The sequence below is a fragment of the Eretmochelys imbricata genome, chromosome 5 (genome assembly GCF_965152235.1).
Source record: "Eretmochelys imbricata isolate rEreImb1 chromosome 5, rEreImb1.hap1, whole genome shotgun sequence".
Taxonomy (NCBI): Eukaryota; Metazoa; Chordata; order Testudines; family Cheloniidae; genus Eretmochelys; species Eretmochelys imbricata.
This window is the reverse complement of record NC_135576.1, coordinates 92166353-92192557: the sequence shown is the minus strand read 5'-3', so window position 1 is coordinate 92192557 and position 26205 is coordinate 92166353. Positions and strand designations below refer to the sequence as shown.

Sequence of the window (26205 nt, the reverse complement as noted above, 5' to 3'; positions counted from 1 at the left end):
AGAGTTCATCTTTAAACAAGGGCACACATTAAATGGCAATTAAATACAATTACCAGGTAATCTGTAGGGATATGCACTGTATTTACTCCATATTCCACAGATATTCCTGAGAATACATAAGTTTATCCATGCAGCTTATTCCATGGGGGGGCACAACGCTTCCCATCCACACTGCACAGAACTGGATCACCAAGAATGCATCTTTGCAGAGGTTTCCTCCCCCTGTCCAGTGAATACTGCTATGGGAAGAGATTACTTGGCCTAGGAAAACTCATTTGTACTGAAGGCACTGATAGATAGTGTTTACATAAGTGGGAAAAAATCAATGTAATGCTTTGGTTATTCTGGATTTGATATTGGTCACATGAATAAAAGCTGTTTCCCCCTCACCCACAGTGTACTACACTTCCCCCTCTGTCATGTACCAGACAAATATTCTGTTGTCCAGCCAAAAACCCGTAACATCTAGGGGTTATTTAAATGGTAATGTCACATATGGTCTAATCCTTGAAGATGCTCGAAGTTGAGAGTGAGCTCAGAGTTACATAAGGAGCCATAATATTAGTGCCCTAAAAGGTAAGATGATTCCAATATAGTTAAGGGAAGTTGCACTTTAGGGCATGATTCACCACTGCAGCTCTTGAGAAAGTTTAATGGACTAAACAATGAAACCTGCAACTTGTTTGTTAAATAAGTTGCTACGGACAAGTGGTAGACTTTCTATTCAGAGTATTTTAAATGCGTAGTTAAAATGTTTTGAATTGAAAGGCTTTTATTCAGTTTGAATAGCTAGGCATGTGATACAGAACTGCGCAATTACATGCCATGATAGAAGGATATCACAAAGTGAGTTTTGCAAACAAAAGGCAGTCAAATAATCTGAAGTAGTCAAAAGATATCCAACTAATCTACTTATTTCCTGAATCCTGTGACCTCGATGACTATTACAAGTTGCTCTTACAGGTGCTGGGAGAGGAAAGAGGGAAAGTTCAAAATATTGGGTCAAATTCTACTCAGTTACACTGGTGCAAAGCCATCAGTAGAGCGCCTAGGGATTTAGACTGGTGTAACTGAAAGCAGAATTTGATTCATTATGCTTAGGAGAACAGTACAGATGTTTATGAACTACAATAAGGATCAACAGGATGTGAAAGCACTGCACCTGGGGCTTTTTAATACCTTGATGATAACATCTGTTTTATTTTTTTTTTCATTTCCACAGGCCTAGTATTCTATTTTTAAAATGAAAGTTCTCAAATACATTTCTGACAAAATTTGAAATCCACTATTCAACTGAATCTGTATACCAATACACACTGAACAATTAGATCACTAATGATAGCTAGAATGAGAGAAAACAACGAGGAGTCCTTGTGGCACCGTAGAGACTAACACATTTATTTGGGCATAAGCTTTCGTGGGCTAGAACCCACTTCATCAGATGCATGGAGTGGAAAATACAGGCCATTTTTATGGCTGACTTAGAACAATGCTTCCTCAGCTCTCGTCCCCTAATGCCCCTACTCGCGCTACATTGATGACATCTTCATCATCTGGACCCATGGAAAAGAAGCCCTTGAGGAATTCCACCATGATTTCAACAATTTCCATCCCACCATCAACCTCAGCCTGGTCCAGTCCACACAAGACATCCACTTCCTGGACACTACAGTGCTAATAAGCGATGGTCACATAAACACCACCCTATACCGGAAACCTACTGACCACTATTCCTACCTACAAGCCTCCAGCTTTCATCCAGACCCACACCACACGATCCACTGTCTACAGCCAAGCTCTACGATACAACCCATTTGCTCCAACTCCTCAGACAGAGACAAACACCTACAAGATCTATATCAAGCGTTCTTACAACTACAATACCCACCTGATGAAGTGAAGAAACAGATTGACAGAGCCAGAAGAGTACCCAGAAGTCACCTACTACAGGACAGGCCCAACAAAGAAAATAACAGAACGCCACTAGCCATCACCTTCAGCCCCCAACTAAAACCTCTCCAACGCATCATCAAGGATCTACAACCTATCCTGAAGGACGACCCATCACTCTCACAGATCTTGGGAGACAGGCCAGTCCTTGCTTACAGACAGCCCCCCAACCTGAAGCAAATACTCACCAGCAACCACACACCACACAACAGAACCACTAACCCAGGAACCTATCCTTGCAACAAAACCTGTTGCCAACTGTGTCCACATATCTATTCAGGGGACACCATCATAGCGCCTAATCACATCAGCCACACTATCAGAGGCTCGTTCACCTGCACATCTACCAATGTGATATAAGTCATCATGTGCCAGCAATGCCCCTCTGCCATGTACATTGGTCAAACTGGACAGTCTGTATGTAAAAGAATAAATGGACACAAATCAGACGTCAAGAATTATAACATTCAAAAACCAGTTGGAGAACACTTCAATCTCTTTGGTCACTCCATTACAGACCTAAAAGTTGCAATTCTTCAACAAAAAAACTTCAAAAACAGATTCCAATGAGAGACTGCTGAATTGGAATTAATTTGCAAACTGGATACAATTAATTTAGGCTTGAACAGAGACTGGAAGTGGATGGGTCATTACACAAAGTAAAACTATTTCCCCATGTTTATTCCCCCCCTCCACGCTACACTGTTCCTCAGACGTTCTTGTCAACTGCTGGAAATGGCCCACCTTGATTATCACTACAAAAGGTTCCCACCCCACACACTCTCCTGCTGGTAATAGCTCACTTTAAGTGATCACTCTCTTGTTATAGAGTGTATGGTAACACCCATTGTTTCATGTTCTCTATGTATATAAATCTCCCACTGTATTTTCCACTGAATGCATCCGATGAAGTGAGCTATAGCTTATGCTCAAATAAATTTGTTAGTCTCTCAGGTGCCACAAGTACTCCTTTTCTTTTTATGAATACAGACTAACATGGCTGCTACTCTGAAACTCCAGTTAGTGAGGTGCGTGCAAGGAGCTGAGAGTGAGAGGGCGTGCTGCTGGAGGACTGAGGAGTACAAATGCTATCTGGCATCATGAGGAAGGTCCTGTGGTGAGGATACAGAAGGTGTTGGGAGGAGGCCATGGGGAAGTAGCCCAGGGAGTTGTAGCTGTCACACAGGTGTTACACAGAATACTATAGACAGCTGTGATCCACAGGGCCCTGGGCTGGAACCCAGAGTAGAGGGCGGGTCCAGGTTCCCCCCATCCCCACAACTCCCTGTTGGATACCGAAGGAGTTGACTTGGACTGTGGGTCCCACCAGAGGGGAAGGTCCCTGGCCTGTCCCCCGACCCACTGGTGGGCCAACAGAGACTGTGGGGATTGTTCTCCTTCCTTTTCCCCATGCTGGCCAGTGATGAGGTTATCTGAGTGAACGGCAGATTTGAGCCACAAAAGTGGCGAAACTGAGGGCTACTGTGAATCTCTGAGGCAAACAAAATCCGCCAATAAGCACAGGACCCACCAAGGTAGCGGAGGAACTTTGTCACAGTAAAAAAAGAAGAAATGAAATAAACTTGCTAATGTTTGTTTCCATTCACCACTTCTCACTTTGTTTACAGTCACTCACCTAGCAACAGTAACTAAGGATGTTACATCATGCGGCCTTTGTCAAATTTCATACCTAAGTGTCACACATCTTGTAAAAGAAGGGATTACAGGAATTAATTTGAAAGAAGACAGAGAAAAACAGCAAACAAAAAAATTGAGCGAAATGACAAAATTAAGTACTAGGCAGCAAGCAGAGCAGTATCCTAAAACATTCTATGAAAGTGAAGAAAAGTTGTTTTCTACATCATGCAATGTACATGTTGATTTTATAAGTAACACTAGCTGTGATAAGCATCTTGAAATTGCAACTCATAAGCACAAATGAAAGGCATTAAAAATGAATGCAGATAGAAATTTTAAAAAGCAGAAGACAGTTACAGAGCGGTTTAATACCAACACAGAGGAGCAGCTTTACAGGAGAAATAAAGTGTTCAAATTAACACTCTGCTGTAAATATACCCCTGCATACCCTTGACAATCCAAAACTGAGATGGTTTTTAGAGACCAAGGTAGGTGTTATACCGAGTGCAGATCACTTAGAAAATGTTACCTTCCAAAGTGTTTGACTGTTATATTGAAGAATTAAAGGAAAAATTGCAGTCCTGTGAAGGAATTAGCATTGTGGCAGATGAAACTACCGATGCTGAAGACAAGGTATGTGCTTAACATTCTTGCCACCGCCGCCCCACCCCAACAAGCAGTGACAATGCAGGCACTTCTGATGCAAGTGAAACACAAGCTGGGGTTTGTTTTTTTTTGTTACACTGTGAAGTTTTGGAAGCTGTCAATTTTAAAACTGTCCACAAAGCTATATGGGAAACAGTTGAAAAATCTGCCCTACCATTTGACCGTAACACTGCATTTGTGACCAATAATGCCATGTACATGAGGAAAGCTTGGGATCGAGGTTTGAAAACTTTGTTTTTAAATGCTGCACACCTTACATGCATGGCACATTTGCTTAACTTTGAGGGCAGTCTGTAGAGGAAGATACTTTTGAAAGTAAATGAATTCATTGTGGCTGTAAAACGTGATTTCGCTGCCTGCCCTGTATTTTTCTAACAGAAAGAGGGAACAGTCCTTCGATCCCAACAACAGTTCCCATAATAACCAGATGGAACACCTAGTTCAATGCAGCTCTTTATCACACTGAACACGCTGAGGATTACGTTTCATTTTTTACAAAAGAGAATGGTCATAGCAGTAGTTCAAGTGTTCAAGAGATAGTTGATCTTTGCCAATATGAAGCAGCTATTGAACTCCAGGCTCTAAAAGAGTTTGCACCCTGAATCGTGAACATATCCCCCCTTAGTCTCCTCTTTTCCAAGCTTAAAAGTCCTAGCCTCTTTAATCTCTCCACATATGGGACCCGTTCCAAACCCCTAATAATTTTAGTTGCCCTTCTCTGATCCTTTTCTAATGCCAGTGTATCTTTTTTGAGATAAGGAGGCCACATCTGTACGCAGTAATCAAGATGTGGGCGTACCATGGATTTATATAAGGGCAATAAGATATTCTCCATCTTATTCTCTATCCCTTTTTTAATGATTCCTAACATCCTGTTTGCTTTTTTGACTGCCGCTGCACACTGCATGAACGACTTCAGAGAACGATCCATGATGACTTCAATATCTCTTTTCTGATTAGTTGTAGCTAAATTAGCCCCCCATCGTATTGTATGTATAATTGGGGTTATTTTTTCCAATGTGCATTACTTTACATTTATCCACATTACATTTCATTTGCCATTTTGTTGCTCAATCACTCAGTTTTGTGAGATCTTTTGAAGGTCTTCACAGTCTGCTTTGGTCTTAACTAACTTGAGCAGTTTTGTATAATCTGCAAACTTTGCCACCTCACTGTTTACCCCTTTCTCCAGATCATGAATAAGTTGAATAGGATTGATCCTAGGACTGATCCTTGCGGCACACCAATAGTTACCCCTCTCCATTCTGAAAATTTGACATTTATTCCTACCCTTTGTTCCCTGTCTTTTAACCAGTTCTCAATCCATGAAAGGATCTTCCCTCTTATCCCATGACAACTTAATTTACATAAGAGCCTTTGGTGAGGGACCTTGTCAAAGGCTTTCTGGAAATCTAAGTACACTATGTCCACTGGATTCCCCTTGTCCGCATGTTTGTTGACCCCTTAAAAGAACTCTAATACATTAGTAAGACATGATTTCCCTTTATAGAAACCATGTTGACTTTTGCCCAACAATTTATGTTCTTCTATGTGTCTGACAATTTTATTCTTTACTATTGTTTCAACTAATTTGCCCGGTACTGACGTTAGACTTACCGGTCTGTAATTGCCGGGATCACCACTAGAGCCCTTCTTAAATATTGGCGTGACATTAGCTATCATCCAGTCATTGGGTACAGAAGCTGATTTATGTGGACAGGTTACAAACCATAGTTAATAGTTCCGCAATTTCACATTTGAGTTCTTTCAGAACTCTTGGGTGAATGCCATCGGGTCCCGGTGACTTGTTACTGTTAAGTTTCTCAATTAATTCCAAAACCTCCTCTAGAATTCTTTGCTTCAATCTGTGACAATTCCTCAGATTTGTCATCTACAAAAGATGGCTCAGGTTTGGGAATCACCCTAACATCCTCAGCCGTGAAGACTGAAGCAAAGAATTAATTTAGTTTCTCCGCAATGACTTTATCGTCTTTAAGTGCTCCTTTTGTATCTTGATCGTCCAGGGGCCCCACTGGTTGTTTAGCAGGATTCAGGCTTCTTATGTACTTAAAAAACATTTTATCATTACCTTTTGAGTTTTTGGCTAGCTGTTCTTCAAACTCCTTTTTGGCTTTTCTTATTACAGTTTTATACTTAATTTGGCAGCGTTTATGCTCCTTTCTATTTACCTCGCTAGGATTTGACTTCCACTTTTTAAAAGATGCCTTTTTATCTCTCACTGCTTTTTTACATGGTTGTTAAGCCACGGTGGCTCTTTTTTAGTTCTTTTACTGTGTTTTTTAATTTAATTTAAGTTGGGCCTCTATTATGGTGTCTTTTAAAAGTGTCCATGCAGCTTGCAGGGATTTCACTCTAGTCACTCTACCATTTTAGCAAAAGGGACTTTACTAAAAAGAATCAGTTACTTTTGTAGTTTTTCATTATTTTTGTTTGAAAAATTATTGCACAATATGCATATATAATTTTGAAACAGTTTACTTTGACAAGGAAATGAAAAATATTGCATTAATGTTGTTTGTTTTTGTGTAAATGTTACACTGTAATATTTTATTATTAAATTGTTACATATTTTTGTTGTCGTGACCATTTTGTACATTTTTACCATGACTGTTCCATAAATTTTGCCTAATTTTACCATGACAAAACTGTATCCATACTTATTATCTAACACTTTACTAATGATTTTTAACATTGTTAGCTTATTTAACTGCTGCAGCACACCGAGTGGACGTTTTCAGAGAACTGTCCATGATGACTCCAATCTCTTTCTTGAGCAGTAACATCTAATTTAGACCCGATCATTTTGTATGTATAGTTGGGATTATGGTTTCCAATGTGCACTACTTTCATCTGCCATTTTGTAACCCAGTCTCCCAGTTTTGTGAGATCCCTTAATTAAGTCCAAAATTGACTGCAAAGAGTTACAAACCTGAATAATTTTGTGTCAGCTGCAAATTTAGCCACCTCACTGTTTATCCCTTTTTCCAGAGCATTTAATGAATATGTTGAACAGAACTGGTTCCGGTACAGATCCTTGTCCACTGTGAAAACTGACCTTTTATTCCTACCCTTTGTTTCCTGACTTTTAACCAGTTACTTATCCATGAGAGGACCTTCCCTCTTATCCCATAACTGCTTTCTTTGCTGAAGAGCCTTTGGTGAGAGACCTTACAAATGAAGAATAAGATGAGAAACGAATGGTACAACAGACAGATGGGGGAAGCACAGGGAATCAAGGACACACTACTGGTCATCATGATAAGCATGACATTTTAAAAATACTATGAAAAGTTGGTAAGAAAAGCAGACAGTTGAATGAAATACTTCTTTACTGGGATGCTACTTTTATAGTTTTTGTGCATATGACAGAGCACATGTTTAGAAATCTGTGGACACGTTTAGAAATCTGAAATATATTAGTATTGCTTCATACTACATGTCTCAGAAAGTAAAGCTGTAAGGATGACATTACCTTAAGAGAGTCTCTGCAGTGCTGAAAGAACTTCATTAACCCCTTATGAGTAATGCTCTGTGTTTCATCATGGCAATGGTAAAGAGTGAAACACTGGGGATGATGTAGTCCCAGCTGGATCAGCCACTCATCGTTCAAGCAATGGCAGTCTACAATCTGAATCTCCCTCCCTGGAAAAAGAGAGCCAGATTACCGAAATGATCAAACACAAAATACAAGCCCATATTCATTGTCTATTGTTTTGATTAACATGGTAAAATATAAATTATTGATTGATCTCATTTGGATAATTCAATTTCAGGGTATGTTTGCATAGTGTTTTCACTAATGTATCCATCGTGAAAGTGCAGCTTTCAAAAAGCCATGATATGAACTGAAAATGCAAAATGTATTTTTATATCAAGCGATTACAAAGCCAGTGCTTTTCCAAGTAAAGGAGATTCTATCATATATGCTTCCTGAATATTTTCTAGTGAAGAAAAAAAATCTGAAAACATTACACTGACACTTAACATGGATTGTTTTGAAATATTCCTAGAAAAGCTTACTGTGGAGGTGTCAACATGTTTTTCCCTTGTGTGTATTTTCTATAAAAGCATTTAAATGTTACTATAACTTTCAGATATTTATTTTGTCAGCATGAGATGTGGGAGCATTAGTAAATACTAGTCATAACCGTGACATTGACATAGCCCACACTTTCAGGTAGCTATGTAGTCAAAGAATAATCATTGCTAGCATGGAGCCTTTCGTTTTTAAAATTTTAAAATTAAAAAAATTTGTTTTTAAAATGGCATAATTGGCTTTTAAAATGCAGAGAAATAGGCCCAAATCCTGAAGTCACTGATAGTTTTGCCTGAGTAAAGACTGAGGCACAGATTCTCAGCTGATGTAAACTGGCATAGTTTTGTTGATGTCACTGGCTTCATTATACTCAATAGACGTAGGGCAGGTTCTACAGCAACTGAGGATCTGCTCCTAAATACGAAATCCTGGTCGTACCAGGTTTCCACCCTAAATCTTCCTGGATTTGGTATAGAAGGGCTGATTCTGCAAGGTACTGAGCATCTTGTCTGGGGTGCTAAGGGCACTCAGCACCTTGCAAGATATATCCAGTAATTAGTGCAGCTCACTAGCTATGAGCTATGTGATTATTAGACCACAACTGCATGAGCTGTAACTTTCAGTTACTCTGCCAGGGCTATCCATTTTCTTATTTGAATTAACATACCTATATTGCTTTAATCTATTCCAGTTTTCCAGGCTTTTTTCCCCAACTCTAGTTAAAATCTAAAGATTTCTAAGCACCCAGTGCTAGTGACAGCAGCAGATACTGCAAAACTTAACCAGAACTTCTTAAAATCTGTGCTAGATATAAAGAATTCTCATCATCCTCTCTTAGAGGATCTGATGTAATCGACTAATGGTTGCGTGCAGAGTATATATCCCAGTGGCACCCACAGCACAGATATAAATAGCTGGGTTGCCGGTGAATCATGCCCTGCAGGGTGTGGGTATGTATGCAAGAATATACCCTTCGCTCTCAACACTCACTCAAACTATGCCTCCAGTCTACAGTGCTTAGCAGTGTAGTATCCTCTGCAGGAAAAGACTTCCCCAGCAAGGGAATGGTCCAGTCGGTGGGAGGCAGCAGAGAAAGGCTCTGCCAGCTGCTCACTGATGGACCCCTGCCCTACTGCAGGGAGAGGTTCTGGGAGCTGGGGAGGCAGCCAGGACAAGCTCCACCAGCTCCCAACTACTGGAGCTTTTCCCCTCCACACCACCCCCCGCCCTCCGCCCGAGCCTTTCCTCAAGCCAGGGAAAAGCTCCAGCAGCAAGGAGCCGTTGAAGCTTTTCCGTGCTTTCTCGCCACTGCCATAGAGCTACACACCACAGTGTGGACACAGCAGGCTTTTCAATAGGCCTCATAGCCTAAGAGGGAAAACTGTCATGTTACAGACCATCACATCAAGCCAAAGGATGAGTTACCCTTTAAGCACTTATCTGTAAATCTGTGGGAAAAAATTGTGTTGTTATCGGAGACTTCAATTTGGGAGATGTATGATGGAGGACTCATGCAGCTACCAGTAAATACTCATTAGATGTTCTAAAATTTATAGATAATTTTCTAACGCAGAAGGAGTGCACTTGACATGAGGTAACTATCTTGGACCTCATTATGACAGATAAACATGAATTAATGACTGGACTAGACATTGGTTGTTGCCTTGGGACAAGTAATCATGACCTGTGCAAACAGAAGACATGCCCAACCAGTCATTCATATATACTTTATGCTTCAAAAGGACTAATTTCCCAAAACTGAGAAAAATTATGAGCAAAATTGATTGGGAGGAAAGATTTAGACAGACAGAACAATGTGAATACAAATTTAGAGTTATTTAAGAGTTTATCAGATGGCCAGAAAGCCACAATCCCTCAGTCAAGAAAGAGGCCACTTTGACTAAAAGCCCATCCTGATTCAGTAGCAAAGGCAGCAATTAGAAATAAAAAAGTAATATATAACAAATGGAAAAAGGAAGATATAAATAGCAACTGATATACATTGGAAGTTATGAGGTACAGAAAGTTGCCAAGGGAAGCCAAAGACAACAGAGAAAACCTATGGCTAGCAGCACTAAGGACATTAAGAAGTTTAACTTGGGTGCACCCAAGTTAAACATTAGGGACATGTGATGCTTTCTCAGGGCATCGAGAACTGCAAGTCACCTTGTTACCCTCTGCCTTAGCAAAAGCGAGATTTGCTGGTGCCAAACTGAGTGACAACTCCCTGCCACACCAGTTTATTAGTCAGCCAAACAAACTCCTTAGACTCTGCCAGCCCTTACTCTGCTTTTCTTGGTGCAAACCAGTTCCCATACCACCCAGAAGAGTGTTCTGCAGTATCCAGTGTCACTGGACACTCACAGAAATTACCAAGTCCACTATCTCCAAAGAGAGAGTATACACACTAGCCTGTTAGCGCAGGCAAGGAGTCCCATTGTAATATAACAGCAATGAGATGAACTTATAGTAAAACCAAGAATAAGTTTATTACAAGTGAACAGATTTAAGTGATACTAAGTAAAGACAACAGAAACAGAAAATAGTTACAAATAAAACAGAAGTATAATATGCTTTCTAGTGACTAAAACTTAATAGGCTGCAATCCTTGCCTAAGGCATTTTCTCACCTAAAGCCACCTCTCAACATTACCAACCCACATGGCTGGAGATCCACCATTCATGGATACAAAAGGCACTGACCTCTTTGTTCCCTCAGTGATGGATAACAAAACGTCTTTTTGCTTCACCTTATATTTCCCCAAAACTCATTGTTTTGTCCCCCCACAGACAAGCCAACCCCCTGTAGCTTTAATCTCTGTCTTTCCATGCTGATTTCACATTCTTCAGTCAACCTGGCTTTTCCTGTTGACTTGCATGCCAATGCATCTTCCTTTGTGTTGGTTTCCCAATACTTAATTTACATGAGAAGCAGGGAGATAACTACCTTCCTTCCTGTCTTGAAAACCTGTTTCTCTCTTTGTTTGGCTACAGATTTTAAAACATAACACCGGTAAGTATCCATAATTCCTCAGGTAGTGTTAATATATAGGTTTCACAATGATACTAATGACCCAAGTTTTCCCAGCTTCCATTTGATACTTTACAAGAAACTCTTCATAAAAAAAATACTATGACAGCAACATGTTAAGTGTAGTGAGTTTGACAGGTCAGACAGGAGATAGGACTTGCTGACATAGTGTAGTCTACTATGAATGAGCCCCTGTGTCATGAGAAATTCTAGCAATGGGATAGGCCCATTTCTAGATGGAGATGGTAAAACTATTATGATGATGCAGAAAAGAGATGTGTTCAATAAATATTTCTGTTTTGTATTTGGAAAAATAAAAGGTTAATTTACCAATATCATATGAGGATTACAAAATACTTTCCAGACCATTTGTAATGGAGAAGTATGTTAGACAATAGCTACTGGAAATAAACATTTTTAAATCAGCAGGACTGAATAACTTGTATCCAACAGTCCTATAACAGCTGGCTAAGGAGATCTCTGGCCCACTGATTTAAATTTTAAAAAACATCTTGGAATACCAGGGAAAGTCCAGAAGACTAGAAAAGTGTTAATTTTCAAAAAGGGCAAGTGGGATGCCCAAGCAAGTAAGGCTGGTTACGATGACATCAATCCCATGCAGAATAATGAAAGAATTAAGGGAAAGGAATATAATTAATACCAGTCAATATGGAAAACAGGTCTTGACTTCCTTCTTCGATGAGAGTATAAGTTTGGTTGATAAAGGTAAATGCGTAGATGTAGTAGATTTTTGTAAGACTTTTCAGTTAGTACCACATGGCATTCTGATTTAAAAAACAGTACTATCCAGTATCAATAGAGCACACATTCACTGGATAAAGAATTGGCTAAGTGACAGATCGCAAAAACTAGTTGTCAGTGGGGACTCATCATCCAATGGGGAGGTTTCTAGTGCGTTCTGAAGGGGTCAGTAATAGGCCTGATGCTATTCAACACTTTCATCAATGATCTGGAAATAAATATAGAATAACTGCGGATAACATTTGTGGATGACACAGAGTGGTGAGCTATCCTGTGTTGCTACACTGCAGTGTAAGAAGGATTAAGAAACCTTTCCTTGCTCCCCTGCTGCAGACTAATAGGGAGAACAGGGATTGTGCTTTCAATACTTCCTGCCCCCTCCCTTGTCCAGGTAGATGGGGGTGGAGAATGGGCAAAACTTTCCAACATGCCAACCAGATTTTAAAAATATGTGCTAGCTACTTATGCTAAACAATCTGTTCCATACTGTATTGAGCTGAGATTTTTTTGGAATATCTTTCCCAGACTCAAAGAGCTCTGTGTGACTCAAAAGCATGTCTCTCTCACTAACAGAAGTAGGTACTATAAAAGATATTACCTCACCCACCCTGTCTCTCTAATATCCTGGGGCTGACATGGCTACAACTACACTGCATATAACACAGTATAGAGCAGTGGTTCTCAAACTTTTTTTTCGCCGACCACCTGAAAATTGCTGAGGGTCTCAGCAGACCACTTAATGATCTTTCCAGATGTTGTTTGTACCATTAGCTAACAATTGTAAAGTGCTTTGGATAAAAGCACTATATAAAAAAACCTTAATAATTAACATTTTTTGTTCTACAAATAAAAGCACACAACTCATATTTTAATATCAGTAGTTTTATCTTTCTAATTCGATGGATGTGCCCTCTCTCCCCCGCTACGGTAGCGCCCGAGCTGGGGTTGGGAAGGAGTGGGGGGTCTCTCCCCTGCTGCGGCAGCCCCCAAGCTGGGGTAGGAAGGAGGGGGGTCTCTCCCTGGCAGCCACAGCCCTGGAGCTGGGGAAAGTCATCTCTTTCTCTGGCTGCCGCAGCCCTGCACATCCCAAATTCCCCCCGCCCCCTCTTTTCACCCCACTGCCCCCTCCCACCTACCTCCTATTCCCCCCGCAAGGCCACCACCTCACCTTACATGCGTCTTTTCCAGGGTCCAGGCACTTAATTAGTGGAGTCACGCCTGCACAGCTCTACTAATTAGGTGGGTGGCCCTTCGTTCTCTCGTGTGCGGCTGCCCAGGCACACACCTTAGAGGGAAGTATCTGCAGACCACCTGAATGGAGCTCGCGGACCACGGACTACAGTTTGAGAACTTCTGATATAGAGAGAGAAGGTAGGAGAAGTAATATATTTTATTGGACCAACTTCTTTTAATATCGCCCACCTGGTCTCTATAATACCCTGGGACCAACATGGCTACAACAACACTGCATATAATATAATATACAGAATCGTGGCTGCTTTTTGTCACTTTGCCAGAGTATCAGCACTTTTTCTCTTGTGTTGGGTACATATATATTATACCATCTCTATTTTGTAGGAAGGGGGGACATCTAAATTGTACTTATTCACAGAAATGGTGCACATAATCACCCAGGGACTCACTTTGAGATTGTCCTGCCAGGGAAATCAATAGGTGTTGAGAGCATTTAGTATCTTGCATAATAAGAAAAGGAGTACTTGTGGCACCTTAGAGACTAACCAATTTATTTGAGCATGAGCTTTCGTGAGCTACAGCTCACTTCATCAGATACAGTTGTATCTGATGAAGTGAGCTGTAGCTCACGAAAGCTCATGCTCAAATAAATTGGTTAGTCTCTAAGGTGCCACAAGTACTCCTTTTCTTTTTGCGAATACAGACTAACACGGCTGTTACTCTGAAACCTATCTTGCATAATGTAAGCATTTAAAGTAAAACTAGTGGGAATGTCAATGATTTAACAATTTGTGGCTTAATCTGACCTCACCCCCATTTTACATCATTATAACTCCTTTTATTCAGTAGAGTTACTCCTGATTTGCAACAGTGTAAGTAAGAGAAGAATTAGACCCTTTTGGTTGACAGGAGGACAAACTTCTTTGTAGATAAAACTCTATGCATAAAAAACATAGCTATATTTGCTATTGTTATTGTTGTAAAGTTTCTAAGAACACTATGATAAAAGTAAGTCCAGCTAAAGCTTAAGGTAAATTAGCAATTTCCTCTCGGATATGTCAGGCTTTGCGTAAAGAACAGTTCACCCTCAGTCATGCTCTGTTTAGTTCCCAGAATTAGATCATAATGTTCAGGTAGCTCATGTCATCTTTATCCACTACCAAAGCAATGTCTTTGATGTCAGCTAATTAGTACTGTACTGCTTGAGCCTGTTCAACAAGACACAGTTTATCTGGACTAATACAAAAGAGTGTATTAAAATCCCAATAATAAACTCATGATTTTAAATGTATTTTTTCTCAGATTATACCTGTAACCTTGTTCAAATAGATTCCAACTTCTCTCCTGAACACGGCCTTGATAGAATCAAAGAATTTTATCTGAGCAGGGCCTTTCCTTGCTAAAAAGCTTTTAATACTTGTCTTAAAAAACTCCTGTTTCCCATGGTTTCACTTTATTTCTTTCCTTCCAGCTGAGACCCTTTCTTTTTCCTTGATCTCTTCTTTGTGTTTCAGGATGCTGCTTAAACTGGTTCCATCAGGATATGTAGGATTTGAGTGATTGATCTGTGACCTGTGCATGTGACTTGGCCAAGGGAACATCTGAATAGAAAGCAAACCTTAGAGAACCTGAGCTGATTTTAGCATTCTAAACATGAAATAAAATCACCACCACCACCGGTAAGGCATTTTAAAATGAAATTGCTTTATTACAATGAAGAGTAATTTGACTTCCACTGTCAGAAAAATTAGACTTACAGAGGTTCAGGACTCTTTAAATAACTGAGACTTATTTCCAAGAATGGGCCTCAAGGTTTAGCCCTTATTTGTGTTTGATACACCATTACATAGCAATGCCCATAGCAACGCAACAATGGAACTGAGCTGCTGAGTAAACTTTTATACAGCCCTAGCCACACAGCAGTGGGTGTGGCAAGAGAACAATATAGGTCACTGCAATTCCTTTCCCTTTTCACCGACTTTAAAAAACTGTTATTTTGGGTGTCACCTCAACAGTGAGAAGTTCTCTGCTGTAAACAGACATTTCAAATCCTAATCTAATTGGCTACTTTAACCTCAACTGTCCATAGATATATAAGCACTGTTTAGCACTTCTAAAATAAAAGAGAACTCAAACCCATGACCCCTTTGACATGTTCTGTATGCTGAGATGATCAATACATTATAGTCTGACTGATTACATATGACTTGACTCAAAGTGCACCAAAGAATCCAGAGGAAACTGGACACAAAGGATCAAGATAAAGCCTTTTTTTTCTTTTTGTATGAGGGATAAAAGAAGATACAACTTTAAGTAAATAACATAGTTATTTAAATCTTTTGCAGACAGTGGCTTTAGCTGGTAAGACTGGCTCACTTGTCAAAGCTGAATGACATTCTGCTACAGAACCCAAAGAAATGGGATACAGGATAACAGTTGGATTACATTACTGAATCAGGTGTTTTCTTCATCTCTTTGTCCCTACATAATCCTTTAGGATTCATGAACACAGGTCTATTTTTCCTTATGATTTTTATGCAAAAGCATTCTTAAATCCTACCTGTATTACTAACGAGATTTCTTTTGAGCTGTCTTGGGGCAGCAGGTATGTCCCTTTCTTTTTCTTTTCTTTAGTAGTAGGTGGGGTTTTATGACAGAAATGCTGGCAGTCTGGACTTTTTTTTTTTTTTTTTTTTAAACAGTCATCTGATATATGCCAAGCAAAGTCTTACTGATTTAACCCTTTGGCATTAAGATTCATTGATATAGTTTCCAATGCTTTTTCTAGTTGTTGTGCACTTAAATAACCACAGCTCAGGTTTATTAATAATTTCACAAAACCTCATTAGATTCTGAAGTCAACAGGAGCTGAGGGTGCCCAGTATTTCATGGGAGCGAGACAAAAATGGGCATCTATTGTACTTTTTCCATCGTTATTGATTACACAGAAATAGAGATGTAAATAGCTGTCCTTAACAGTTAGCCTTTTTCTTTTAGTAGTTATAACTCAGTGTTTGTGACATCACATTAGAAACACTTGCGATGTCACAAATCCTCAACTGTGTCATTAGTTAATGATGCAGGTAGGAGGAACAGACTGTTTACAAAATGTAGAGCTTCTACTATGCACTTAAACAATTTTGTGACCACAGCAACAGCAGTGCAAGAATACAGAAAGTTTCTAAGCTTGATAGGAATATATTTAGGGCCAAATCCTGGAGTCCTTATTTAGTTTGTATTCAACCCAAACTCTGACATAACTCAATTGCCTAAACAGATCAAATGCAGAGACCTCCAGATTTGACATAATATATTTTAATGTATGCTTGAATGTTGAAGTAACTTATGATAATTCTAACTGAACTACTGATGTGCATAAATTCAGCTGTCCACATTCATTCCCTGAAAACCCTTTGCTTAATATATGATTCCAATTAGACTGAAAAGATATCCTAGCAGGGTCTTCCCCACTTGTCTATAAAGTATGATGCACATCTCTGGTGCTGTAGAAATAACAATCAAAACCCCAACAAACAATTTAGAACATACACTTCAAGAGTTAGTTCACAAAGGGTCAAGAACCTTCCATTTCAGACGAGGAATGCCAAGTTGCTTTCAGTGAAATAGCTCAGAATCTTTCTCTGTGTGCCAAAAGCCATCATTTAACTATCAAACTCCCCTAATCTATAGAGTCTGACTGAGATGACAGCAACACAACACTGAACCAAAATCTTTCACCTTTTTAAAATTAAACAGTGGTTGTTAAAACAAGAAAGGAAAGTCCAAATGGGATCCTATGTTAAGTATCAGAAGAGCCTTCATAGGATCATTAGATTGATTTACTCCCTTTCATGCCTTGTGATACATGATGTACCTCATTCAAAACTGCACGAATATAAATGCCCTTTGACATATACAGTAGCTTCTCTAGCCTCTCTATCTGAGTCATACTTGTGAGGTCTGATCTCTCTCAGCACCAATTGCTTTCCTTCGAAGCTGGTGGAGCTCAGCACATTTGGCCCTGAGGGCTCCAACACAAGTAAAGGGGATACAAATATTATACAAATGAAATGTTCATAGTGAAAGATAATATTAATCCTGAGCAAATGCAAATCATGATACATCAATGCTAACTGAAAGATTCACTTACCAGTCCGCTAAGTCAAGGAAATATGCAACTGTTTTAATGTAATCAGAGGATGTGTAAGTATTATTATTACTTAACTCTTTATTTTCAGACATTTCTAACTCACAGATAAAGATTTATTCCTCATGAAATTTTACCCTCAGTATAAACAACGAGGAGTCCTTGTGGCACCTTAGAGACTAACAAATTTATTTGGGCATAAGCTTTCCTGGGCTAAAATCCACTTCATCAGACGCATGGAAAAATACAGTAAGCAGTATATATATTACAGCACATGAAAAGATGGGAGTTGCCTTACCAAGTGGGGAGGGTCAGTGCTAATGAGGCCAATTCAATTAAGGTGGAAGTGGCCTATTCTCAACAGTTGACAAGAAGGGGTGAGTATCAACAGAGGGAAGATTACTTTTTGTAGTGACCCATCCAGCCTCAGTATGTGCACATTGCAATTAGACACCTGCGGTTAGCCTGTGCCAGCTGGCTCGTGGGGCTCAGGCTAAGAGGCTGTTTAATTGTGAGGTAGACTTTCAGGCTCAAGCTGCAGCCCAAACTCTTGGACCCTCCAAACTCGCAGGGCCACAGGGCCAGCCGCAGGTTTTTAACTGCAGGGTAGAAATACCCTAAGAGCTCATGTGAAGCTCTTTATAAAAAATAAACAAAGTTTTCAAAGCTTTGTATCCAGTCATTTTTCAACTAGTTCTAAAAAGAATCCAAGGGAAAAGATACAAGCACACTAAATGAATCTGCTATTTTAAATATTCAGTCAACAATTTATCAAATTCAGGCACTCCAAGCAGCATCCTATCCCTCAGTAAAGTTGCTTAAATACACCAAAACTGACCTGTGTACACACAAACATAATCCAAACTACACACCATATTGGCAGAACAAATACTCCACAGAATGATATCCAAGACGACTATTACAGATAAAAATATGAAGATGGCACTGAGAACTGAAGCTAAGAGCAGGGCAGAATTTACAACTTGCAGGGACCTAAGCTGTAGGGTTGGGAAGAAAAATTGGCTGGAGGGATGCTTCCCACTCTTGCTGCCAAAGGGAGACTGAGTCAGCCCATGAATTGTGAAGTCCATAGAAAGCTACACATAGTTGTTTGCGCTTAGCACTAAATGACTTCATTACTTCTGATGAGCCTGATTAGAAGGTATAACTATTCTTTTTAGGATATTGGATGAAAAACTCCTTATATTAGGCTTTTCTTATTTCTATACTGAATAAGTCCTTAAATACAAGATGTTTGTTAGTAAGAGCAAGCAATCCCTTAGGCTGCACTAACGTATAGCAGCCTTACCTATAGGCTGTGGAGCAGCTCAGAATCTCCATAGCACTGTGCTATAAGGGTACTACTCCTCTGATCCACAGTATGCCCTTCCCTCCACCCCCGATTGGGATGGGGGACTGAAGAAGGCCACCTCCCATGTTACTGTAAAACTGTTCTATCAATATCAACTTGGCACTTGTGAACACTTACAAACAATTCTCTTAGGGCTGGTCTATGTACAGTTTTTGTTCTGCTATAACTGTGTTGGTTTAGAAACCGATAAAGTGGTACAATCCCCTTGTGTGAATGCAGTTACACCAGTGTAAAGGTGTTTATAGCCATACAGTTTATTTCTGTAAATGTATGGAAATAAGCATCTTTATGCAGGTATAATTGCATCTACAGTAGGGGGTTCTACCATGATATGATATCATTTTCTAAACCCATATAGTTAAGACTAGTGTAGACTAGGCCTCAAAAAGAAAATGCTTCTGCCTCGGAAAAACAACCTAATTCCTCTTGCTAAAGTCCCCAAAACAGCCTGATAAAGGCCTACACTGCTTTAATATTTGTAAAACCATATGCTAGAGTATAGCTGAAATACATGGGCATATGGAAATATACTATACATCCTCTAAAACACTTTCTCACTTGTAAAAAGAAAAGGAGTACTTGTGGCACCTTAGAGACTAACCAATTTATTTGAGCAAAAGCTTTCATGAGTTACAGCTCACTTCATCGGATGCATTCAGTGGAAAATACAGTGGGGAGATTTATATACATAGAGAACATGAAACAATGGGTGTTACCATACACTCTATAACAAGAGAGTGATCACTTAAAGTGAGCTATTATCAGCAGGAGAGCGGGGGGACGGGGACCTTTTGTAGTGATAATCAAGGTGGGCCATTTCCAGCAGTTGACAAGAACTTCTGAGGAACAGTGTAGGCTGGAGGGGGGGAATAAACATGGGGAAATAGTTTTACTTTGTGTAATGACCCATCCACTCCCAGTCTCTGTTCAAGCCTAAGTTAATTGTATCCAGTTTGCAAATTAATTCCAATTCAGCAGTCTCTCATTGGAGTCTGTTTCTGAAGTTTTTTTGTTGAAGAATTACAACTTTTAGGTCTGTAATGGAGTGACCAAAGAGATTGAAGTGTTCTCCAACTGGTTTTTGAATGTTATAATTCTTGACGTCTGATTTGTGTCCATTTATTCTTTTATGTACAGACTGTCCAGTTTGACCAATGTACATGGCAGAGGGGCATTGCTGGCACATGATGGCATATATCACATTGGTAGATGTGCAGGTGAATGAGCCTCTGATAGTGTGGCTGATGTGATTAGGCCCTTTGATGATGTCCCCTGAATAGATATGTGGACACAGTTGGCAATGGGCTTTGCTGCAAGGATAGGTTCCTGGGTTAGTGGTTCTGTTGTGTGGTGTGTGGTTGCTGGTGAGTATTTGCTTCAGGTTGGGGGGCTGTCTGTAAGCAAGGACTCGCCTGTCTCCCAAGATCTGTGAGAGTGATGGGTTGTCCTTCAGGATAGGTTGTAGATCCTTGATGATGCGTTGGAGAGGTTTTAGTTGGGGGCTGAAGGTGACGGCTAGTGGCGTTCTGTTATTTTCTTTGTTGGGCCTGTCCTGTAGTAGGTGACTTCTGGGTACTCTTCTGGCTCTGTCAATCTGTTTCTTCACTTCACCAGGTGGGTACTGTAGTTGTAAGAACGCTTGATATAGATCTTGTAGGTGTTTGTCTCTGTCTGAGGGGTTGAAGCAAATGCAGTTGTATCGTAGAGCTTGGCTGTAGACAGTGGATCGTGTGGTGTGGTCTGGATGAAAGCTGGAGGCATGTAGGTAGGAATAGAGGTCAGTAGGTGTAAGGGACTGCTGAAGACTTTGTTACGGCCTAGCTAGGGAACTTCCGCTTTCTTGAGGCCGCCCGGTTACTGTAGAACATGGAGAACCAACTTAAACTGGTTTTAGGCCGACTTTGTCTGCCTTGCATGGTCCGTTGCCAGGTAGCAGAAAGCCCCTTTAGGGAAGTACCTAATTATATATTCATGAGCTGTTTCTGTGTACTGCTTATTAGGGCTCACTGTTTACCCCTTTGTTGGACTCCGTCCCAGGCAAAGATCCGGTGTGCTGTGTTCTCCGCCTCCGTGACAGCAACGCTTGGAGTCCCTGTTGCGGGTGTGTCACTAACCTTCAATAAAGCCAATAACTCACTGCTTAGCTGCGTATGGGTCTCGTTTTCTCAGAGTACCTCTGCCGGCCTGCGGTGCTCCGAACACCTTGGCCCAGAACAGTAGGTTTCCGGTATAGGGTGGTGTTTATGTGACCATTGCTCATTAGCACCGTAGTGTCCAGGAAGTGGATCTCTTGTGTGGACTGGTCCAGGCTGAGGTTGATGGTGGGATGCAAATTGTTGAAATCATGGTGGAATTCCTCAAGGGCTTCTTCTCCATGGGTCCAGATGATGAAGATGTCATCAATGTAGTGTAAATAGAGTAGGGGCATTAGGGGATGAGAGCTGAACTTGTGTTTGCCATGTGGAGTTGAAAAATCTTCCTAATAGGTTTTCCAACTTTCCTTTCTAGAGTTTAGTTCCTGATGCTATACACCATATGCACAGCAGAGATAAGATAAAACAAACACACGAAGAAAAACCCTGAGTAGAAACTAAGCTGATTCATGGCTAGTTGGTTAGTTTAGTTACCTCATACATGAAATCCTACAATACAATTCAAAGATTTTACAGATAGTACTGATGGCTTCATCTGGAAATGCAAGCCCCTATGGCTACACAACAGTTATAAACATCACAGCTTCTCCATCAAGTTGCAAAGACCATTCATGACAGCTGTTGCTTCTTTAAAAGAACAATACACTTAGTTCCTAGAACATTTGTTCAGCATCACTGAAACGCAACACTCAACTACGTCTAATGGCCCACCTTTGTTTGTTCAAGGTGTAAGTATTTGCCTTGGAGTTCACCGTGGGAATGTGACATAAGCCGAGAAACAGGCGTCTACAGCAGGTGACCTACAGCTTTGTTTGCCTCCCCAGTCACAGCCTTGAGTTTGTTCTTTTTTTAGAAGTCTCTTTCTTTGTTAAATGTCTGGCATTTAGTTCATTCAGTGCTTTTTGTTGTTGTTGTTTTAACTATGTATCTAACTTTATGGTTAGCTTTTGGATAAAAGTATGCTGGATCAGTTATTTTACCTGAAGGAAGTTCTGAGTGTGACTGGGATTCCTTTGTTTAAAGGATATAAAAATCCAGATATGAACTACTACTACGGATAACAGGATACAGAATTTTCCATGGCTATCCAGGTGACTGGTTCAAATTAGGCCCTAGTCAGCAGTGAATGAAAAGTAATCATATTTCTGTGGAGCACTTCTTTACAAAGATTAACTAATTAATGCACAAAACACCTTTGGAAGTGACACCTACATATTATCCCCTTTACTCAGATGGAAAAACAAAAACATGATGGATGGGATCCACAAAAGGATTTAGGCATTGCAATGCTGAGCTTCATGGTGCTTAACTTTTAGGCAACCAAAAAAATCACAAGAACAACACTGTGATCCACAAAGCCAAGTTAGGTGCCTAGGCTCCCTATACAATGAACAGGGAGATATAGGCATCTAAGAATGCAATCTACAAAAGCCAGTGCATTAGGCGGGGAGTCTGTACCCAAAGGGAGGTGCTGAGGAGATGGGTGTGCACACTAAGCCCTGCCTCTCTTTCAGAGATAGGCCCCTAAGTCTGGGCTGCAGGGAGGCACCTAGCTCTTCTTAGTGATCCACAAATGGGAACCCATTTGGAGTCAGGCCGCTCAAGTGCTTAAGGTGTTTTTTTGGGACTGAATTAGGCACTCCACCACACAAAATGGTTGGAGAAGGTGGTGGTGCTACCCACCTGATTACTTTTAGCCCAGTGGTTATACCTCACCTGGGAGGTAAAAGACCCTGTCCAGACCCCCTGTTTTAACCACTCATTCATTATTTATCCACAGGTCAACAGCTTCAGCAGGAAAGACTGAGGGAGCCCCATATCAGAACATGCCATAGCCCAGTAGTTAAAGCACTCTCTTGAGAGATAGGAGACCCCAGGTCAAAGCATTTCTCCCCCTCTGGCAGAGAGCGAAACTGAACCTGGGTCTCCCACATTGAAGGTGAGCGCACTAACCACAGAGCTAAACGTTTTAAGGTGCATACCACTATCACCTTCTCGATTTTGAAAGGGACATAATACTGCTACTCCTCCTAGAGTTTGAAATGAGACCCAATCCAGTAGGCATGCTCAGAGGCAGCCTACCAGATCAAGCCCCCAGGGCATGTGACTTTGGTGGCCAACTACCTGTCTTTCCCTGGTTTATGGCACTTAGGCAGCAGATAGTAATCCAGCTGCCTAGAGGGAGGCAGCACTGCGAATGCCTAGAGGCAGGAACTTACGCTCCTAGGGAAAACTGAATTCTAAAAACTTAGGTGCCAAGTGCATTTAGGCTCCTACAGGGTTCAGTGAGAGTTTTGTGGCTCACAATGGAGTTAAAACTGGGACCTTAATAGATCCCAACCAAAGGAACTTCCCTAAAGTCACAAAAAGCTCATTTCACTCTGCAATCATACAGGGTCAAATTCTACACTGAGGAAACGGGTGCAGCTCAACAGGCTTTAAAGGTACTGCACTCATTCGGCCATACCATTTATGGAGTAAGGGCCGTAGCAATTAGCCCAGAGACAGTATAGTCTTACAAAATATATTGGTACTTAACTACCAGTATCTTCTTGTTTTCAGTGTGATCAGGTAATCAGAATCAGTAAGGCCACTTGGATACAAATATCCGTTATTAATGACATTTTGCTCAGGCTGTCTGTTCTTTTGAAACAATAGATGCCATTTTATCAATTTTTGTTCACACTGTTGTGTGAGCATAAACTCAACCACAATTTGCTTGGATCACTGAATGTAGGAATAATGATGGTATCTGGAGCAAGTACATGGACAGCATATCAAGGTGAACTTAGAAATAGAGAGGGCACCTTGCAGGAACTAAGTTATCAGAGATAAGCATGACAGAATTTTCCTTTAAAGAAACACTTCTTGAGCACTTACCCTATTGAAAAATTCCAAGCAGGGTAATTTATAACCCAGACATGGACAAAGCACAAATAAAAGGCAATTATAATCCCAAAATTAAAAACATGTCATTTTTAAGTCAGAGAATTAAAATAAATTACAAAGATGCTGACATCAGGCATAATAATATGGTTTTGGAAAATCTTTCCCTTTTTTTTTTTTGTTATAACTTTTCAAAACATTTTAAAAACGTTTTTTAAAATACAACAGTAATATATTTTAAAACAGCGACAAAAAGTATCATACAAAGTTTCCATCACAAGTTATCATTGACTTGACCTACAATATTTTGTGAAACTGAAAAATTTCCCCCAGTGTTTTTATTGAGCAGCTTGTCTTGTAACATTATAGTTACCCCTCTGCTTGGAGAAATTCCAAATGGAATTATGGAATGATATTGTCTTTTTCACAGTGGTTAAGAACATCTGACAGGCCAAGGCTGAATTTAAATGTCCAAAATCAAAGCAGAGCATGTCAAAAGTCTCTTTTGTGTGTGATATATGGTTTACTCTGCACACAAACTACTGAAATAAAAGGGATAACTGGTGCAAACAGGTAGGGCCACAATTACACATCACAAATGAAATCATTACACTTTAACTACAAATTGCAAGTAAGGGTATAGAATCATAGAAGATAAGGGTTGGAAGAGACCTCAGGAAGTCATCTAGTCCAACCCTCTGCTCAAAGCAGGACCAACCCCAACTAAATCATCCCAGCCACGGTTTTGTCAAGCTAGACCTTAAAACCCGCTATGGATGGAGATAATATCATCTCCCTAGGTAACCCATTCCAGTGCTTTACCACCCTCCTAGTGAAATAGTTTTTCCTAATATCCAATCTAGACCTCCCCCTCTGCAACTTGACACCATTGCTCCTTGTTCTGTCATCTACGACCACTGAGAACAGCCTAGCTCCATCCTCTCTGGAACCCCCCTTCAGGTAGTTGAAGGCTGCTATCAAATCCCCCCTCACTCTTCTCTTCTGCAGAATAATTAAGCCCAGTTCCCTCAGCCTCTCCTCGTAAGTCATGTGCCCCAGCCCCCTAATCATTTCCACTGCCCTCTGCTGGACTCTCTCCAATTTGTCCACATCATTTCTGTAGTGGGGGCCCCAAAACTGGACGCAATACTCCAGATATGGCCTCACCAGCGTCGAATAAAGGGGAATAATCACTTCCCTCGATCTGCTGGCAATGCTCCTACTAATACAGCCCAATATGCCGTTGGCCTTCTTGGCAACAAGGGCACACTGTTAACTCATATCCAGCTTCTCGTCCACTGTAATCCCCAGGTCCTTTTCTGAAGAACTGCCACTTAGCCCGTCGGTCCCCAGCCTGTAGCAGTGCATGGGATTCTTTCGTCCTAAGTGCAGGACTCTGCACTTGTCCTTGTTGAACCTCATCAGATTTCTTTTGGCCAAATCCTCCAATTTATCTAGGTCACTCTGGACCCTATCCCTACCCTCCAGTGTATCTACCTCTCCCCCCATCTTAGTGTCATCCGCAAACTTGCAAAGGGTACAATCCATCCCATCATCCAGATCATTAATGAAGATGTTGAAGAAAACCGGCACCAGGACGGACCCCTGGGACACTCCACTTGATACCGACTGCCAACTAGATATCAAGCCGTTGATCACTACCCGTTGAGCCCGACAATCTAGCCAGCTTTCTATCCACCTTATAGTCCATTCATCTAATCCATACTTCTTTAACTTGCTGGCAAGAATTCTGTGGGAGACCGTACCAAAAGCTTTGCTAAAGTCAAGGTATATCACATCCACCACTTTCCCCATATCCACAGAGCCAGTATCTCATCACAGAAGTCAATCAGGTTGGTCAGGCATGACTTGCCCTTGGTGAATCCATGTTAACTGTTCCTGATCACCTTCCTCTCCTTCAAGTGCTTCAGGATTGATTCTTTGAGGACCTGCTCCATGATTTTTCAAGGGACTGAGGTGAAACTGACCTGTCTGTAGTTCCCCGGATTCTCCTTCTTTTTTTAAAGATGGGTACTATATTTGCCTTGGAAAAAGGGGTCTTTTCCCTTCTCCTCTCCCCAATGTACATTATGGGATAAATTTTGTTTTGGCCTCCATACATGCAGACATCAGTAAAGAGAAGAAAATTGCTTGAAAAGTAGTACATCTCTACAAACAAGGGCCAGAGTTCCTATTTACATTAGTTTGGGAAACAGCTGAAACCCATCTGCACCTGTTCCTTACCATTGCTGAGCAGCAGAGAGAGAAAGGGAAAGCCTTGGCAAAAATAGATATATTACCTCCGCCAGGCTCCTTCAGCACAAACCCTGCACAACTTATTCCATCTAGA

The 26205-nt window shown here is 40.7% G+C and overlaps 1 protein-coding gene across 1 annotated transcript in view; it reads right to left on the bottom strand.

The window, feature by feature from the left end:
* Positions 1-26205, bottom strand: part of LOC144265379 (uncharacterized) — a 94181-nt gene that overhangs the window by 55126 nt on the left and 12850 nt on the right. Inside the window, exon 3 of the mRNA XM_077818023.1 lies at positions 7748-7917. Within this exon, the coding sequence (XP_077674149.1) occupies positions 7748-7917 (170 nt within the window). The remainder of the gene's footprint in view (positions 1-7747; positions 7918-26205) is intronic.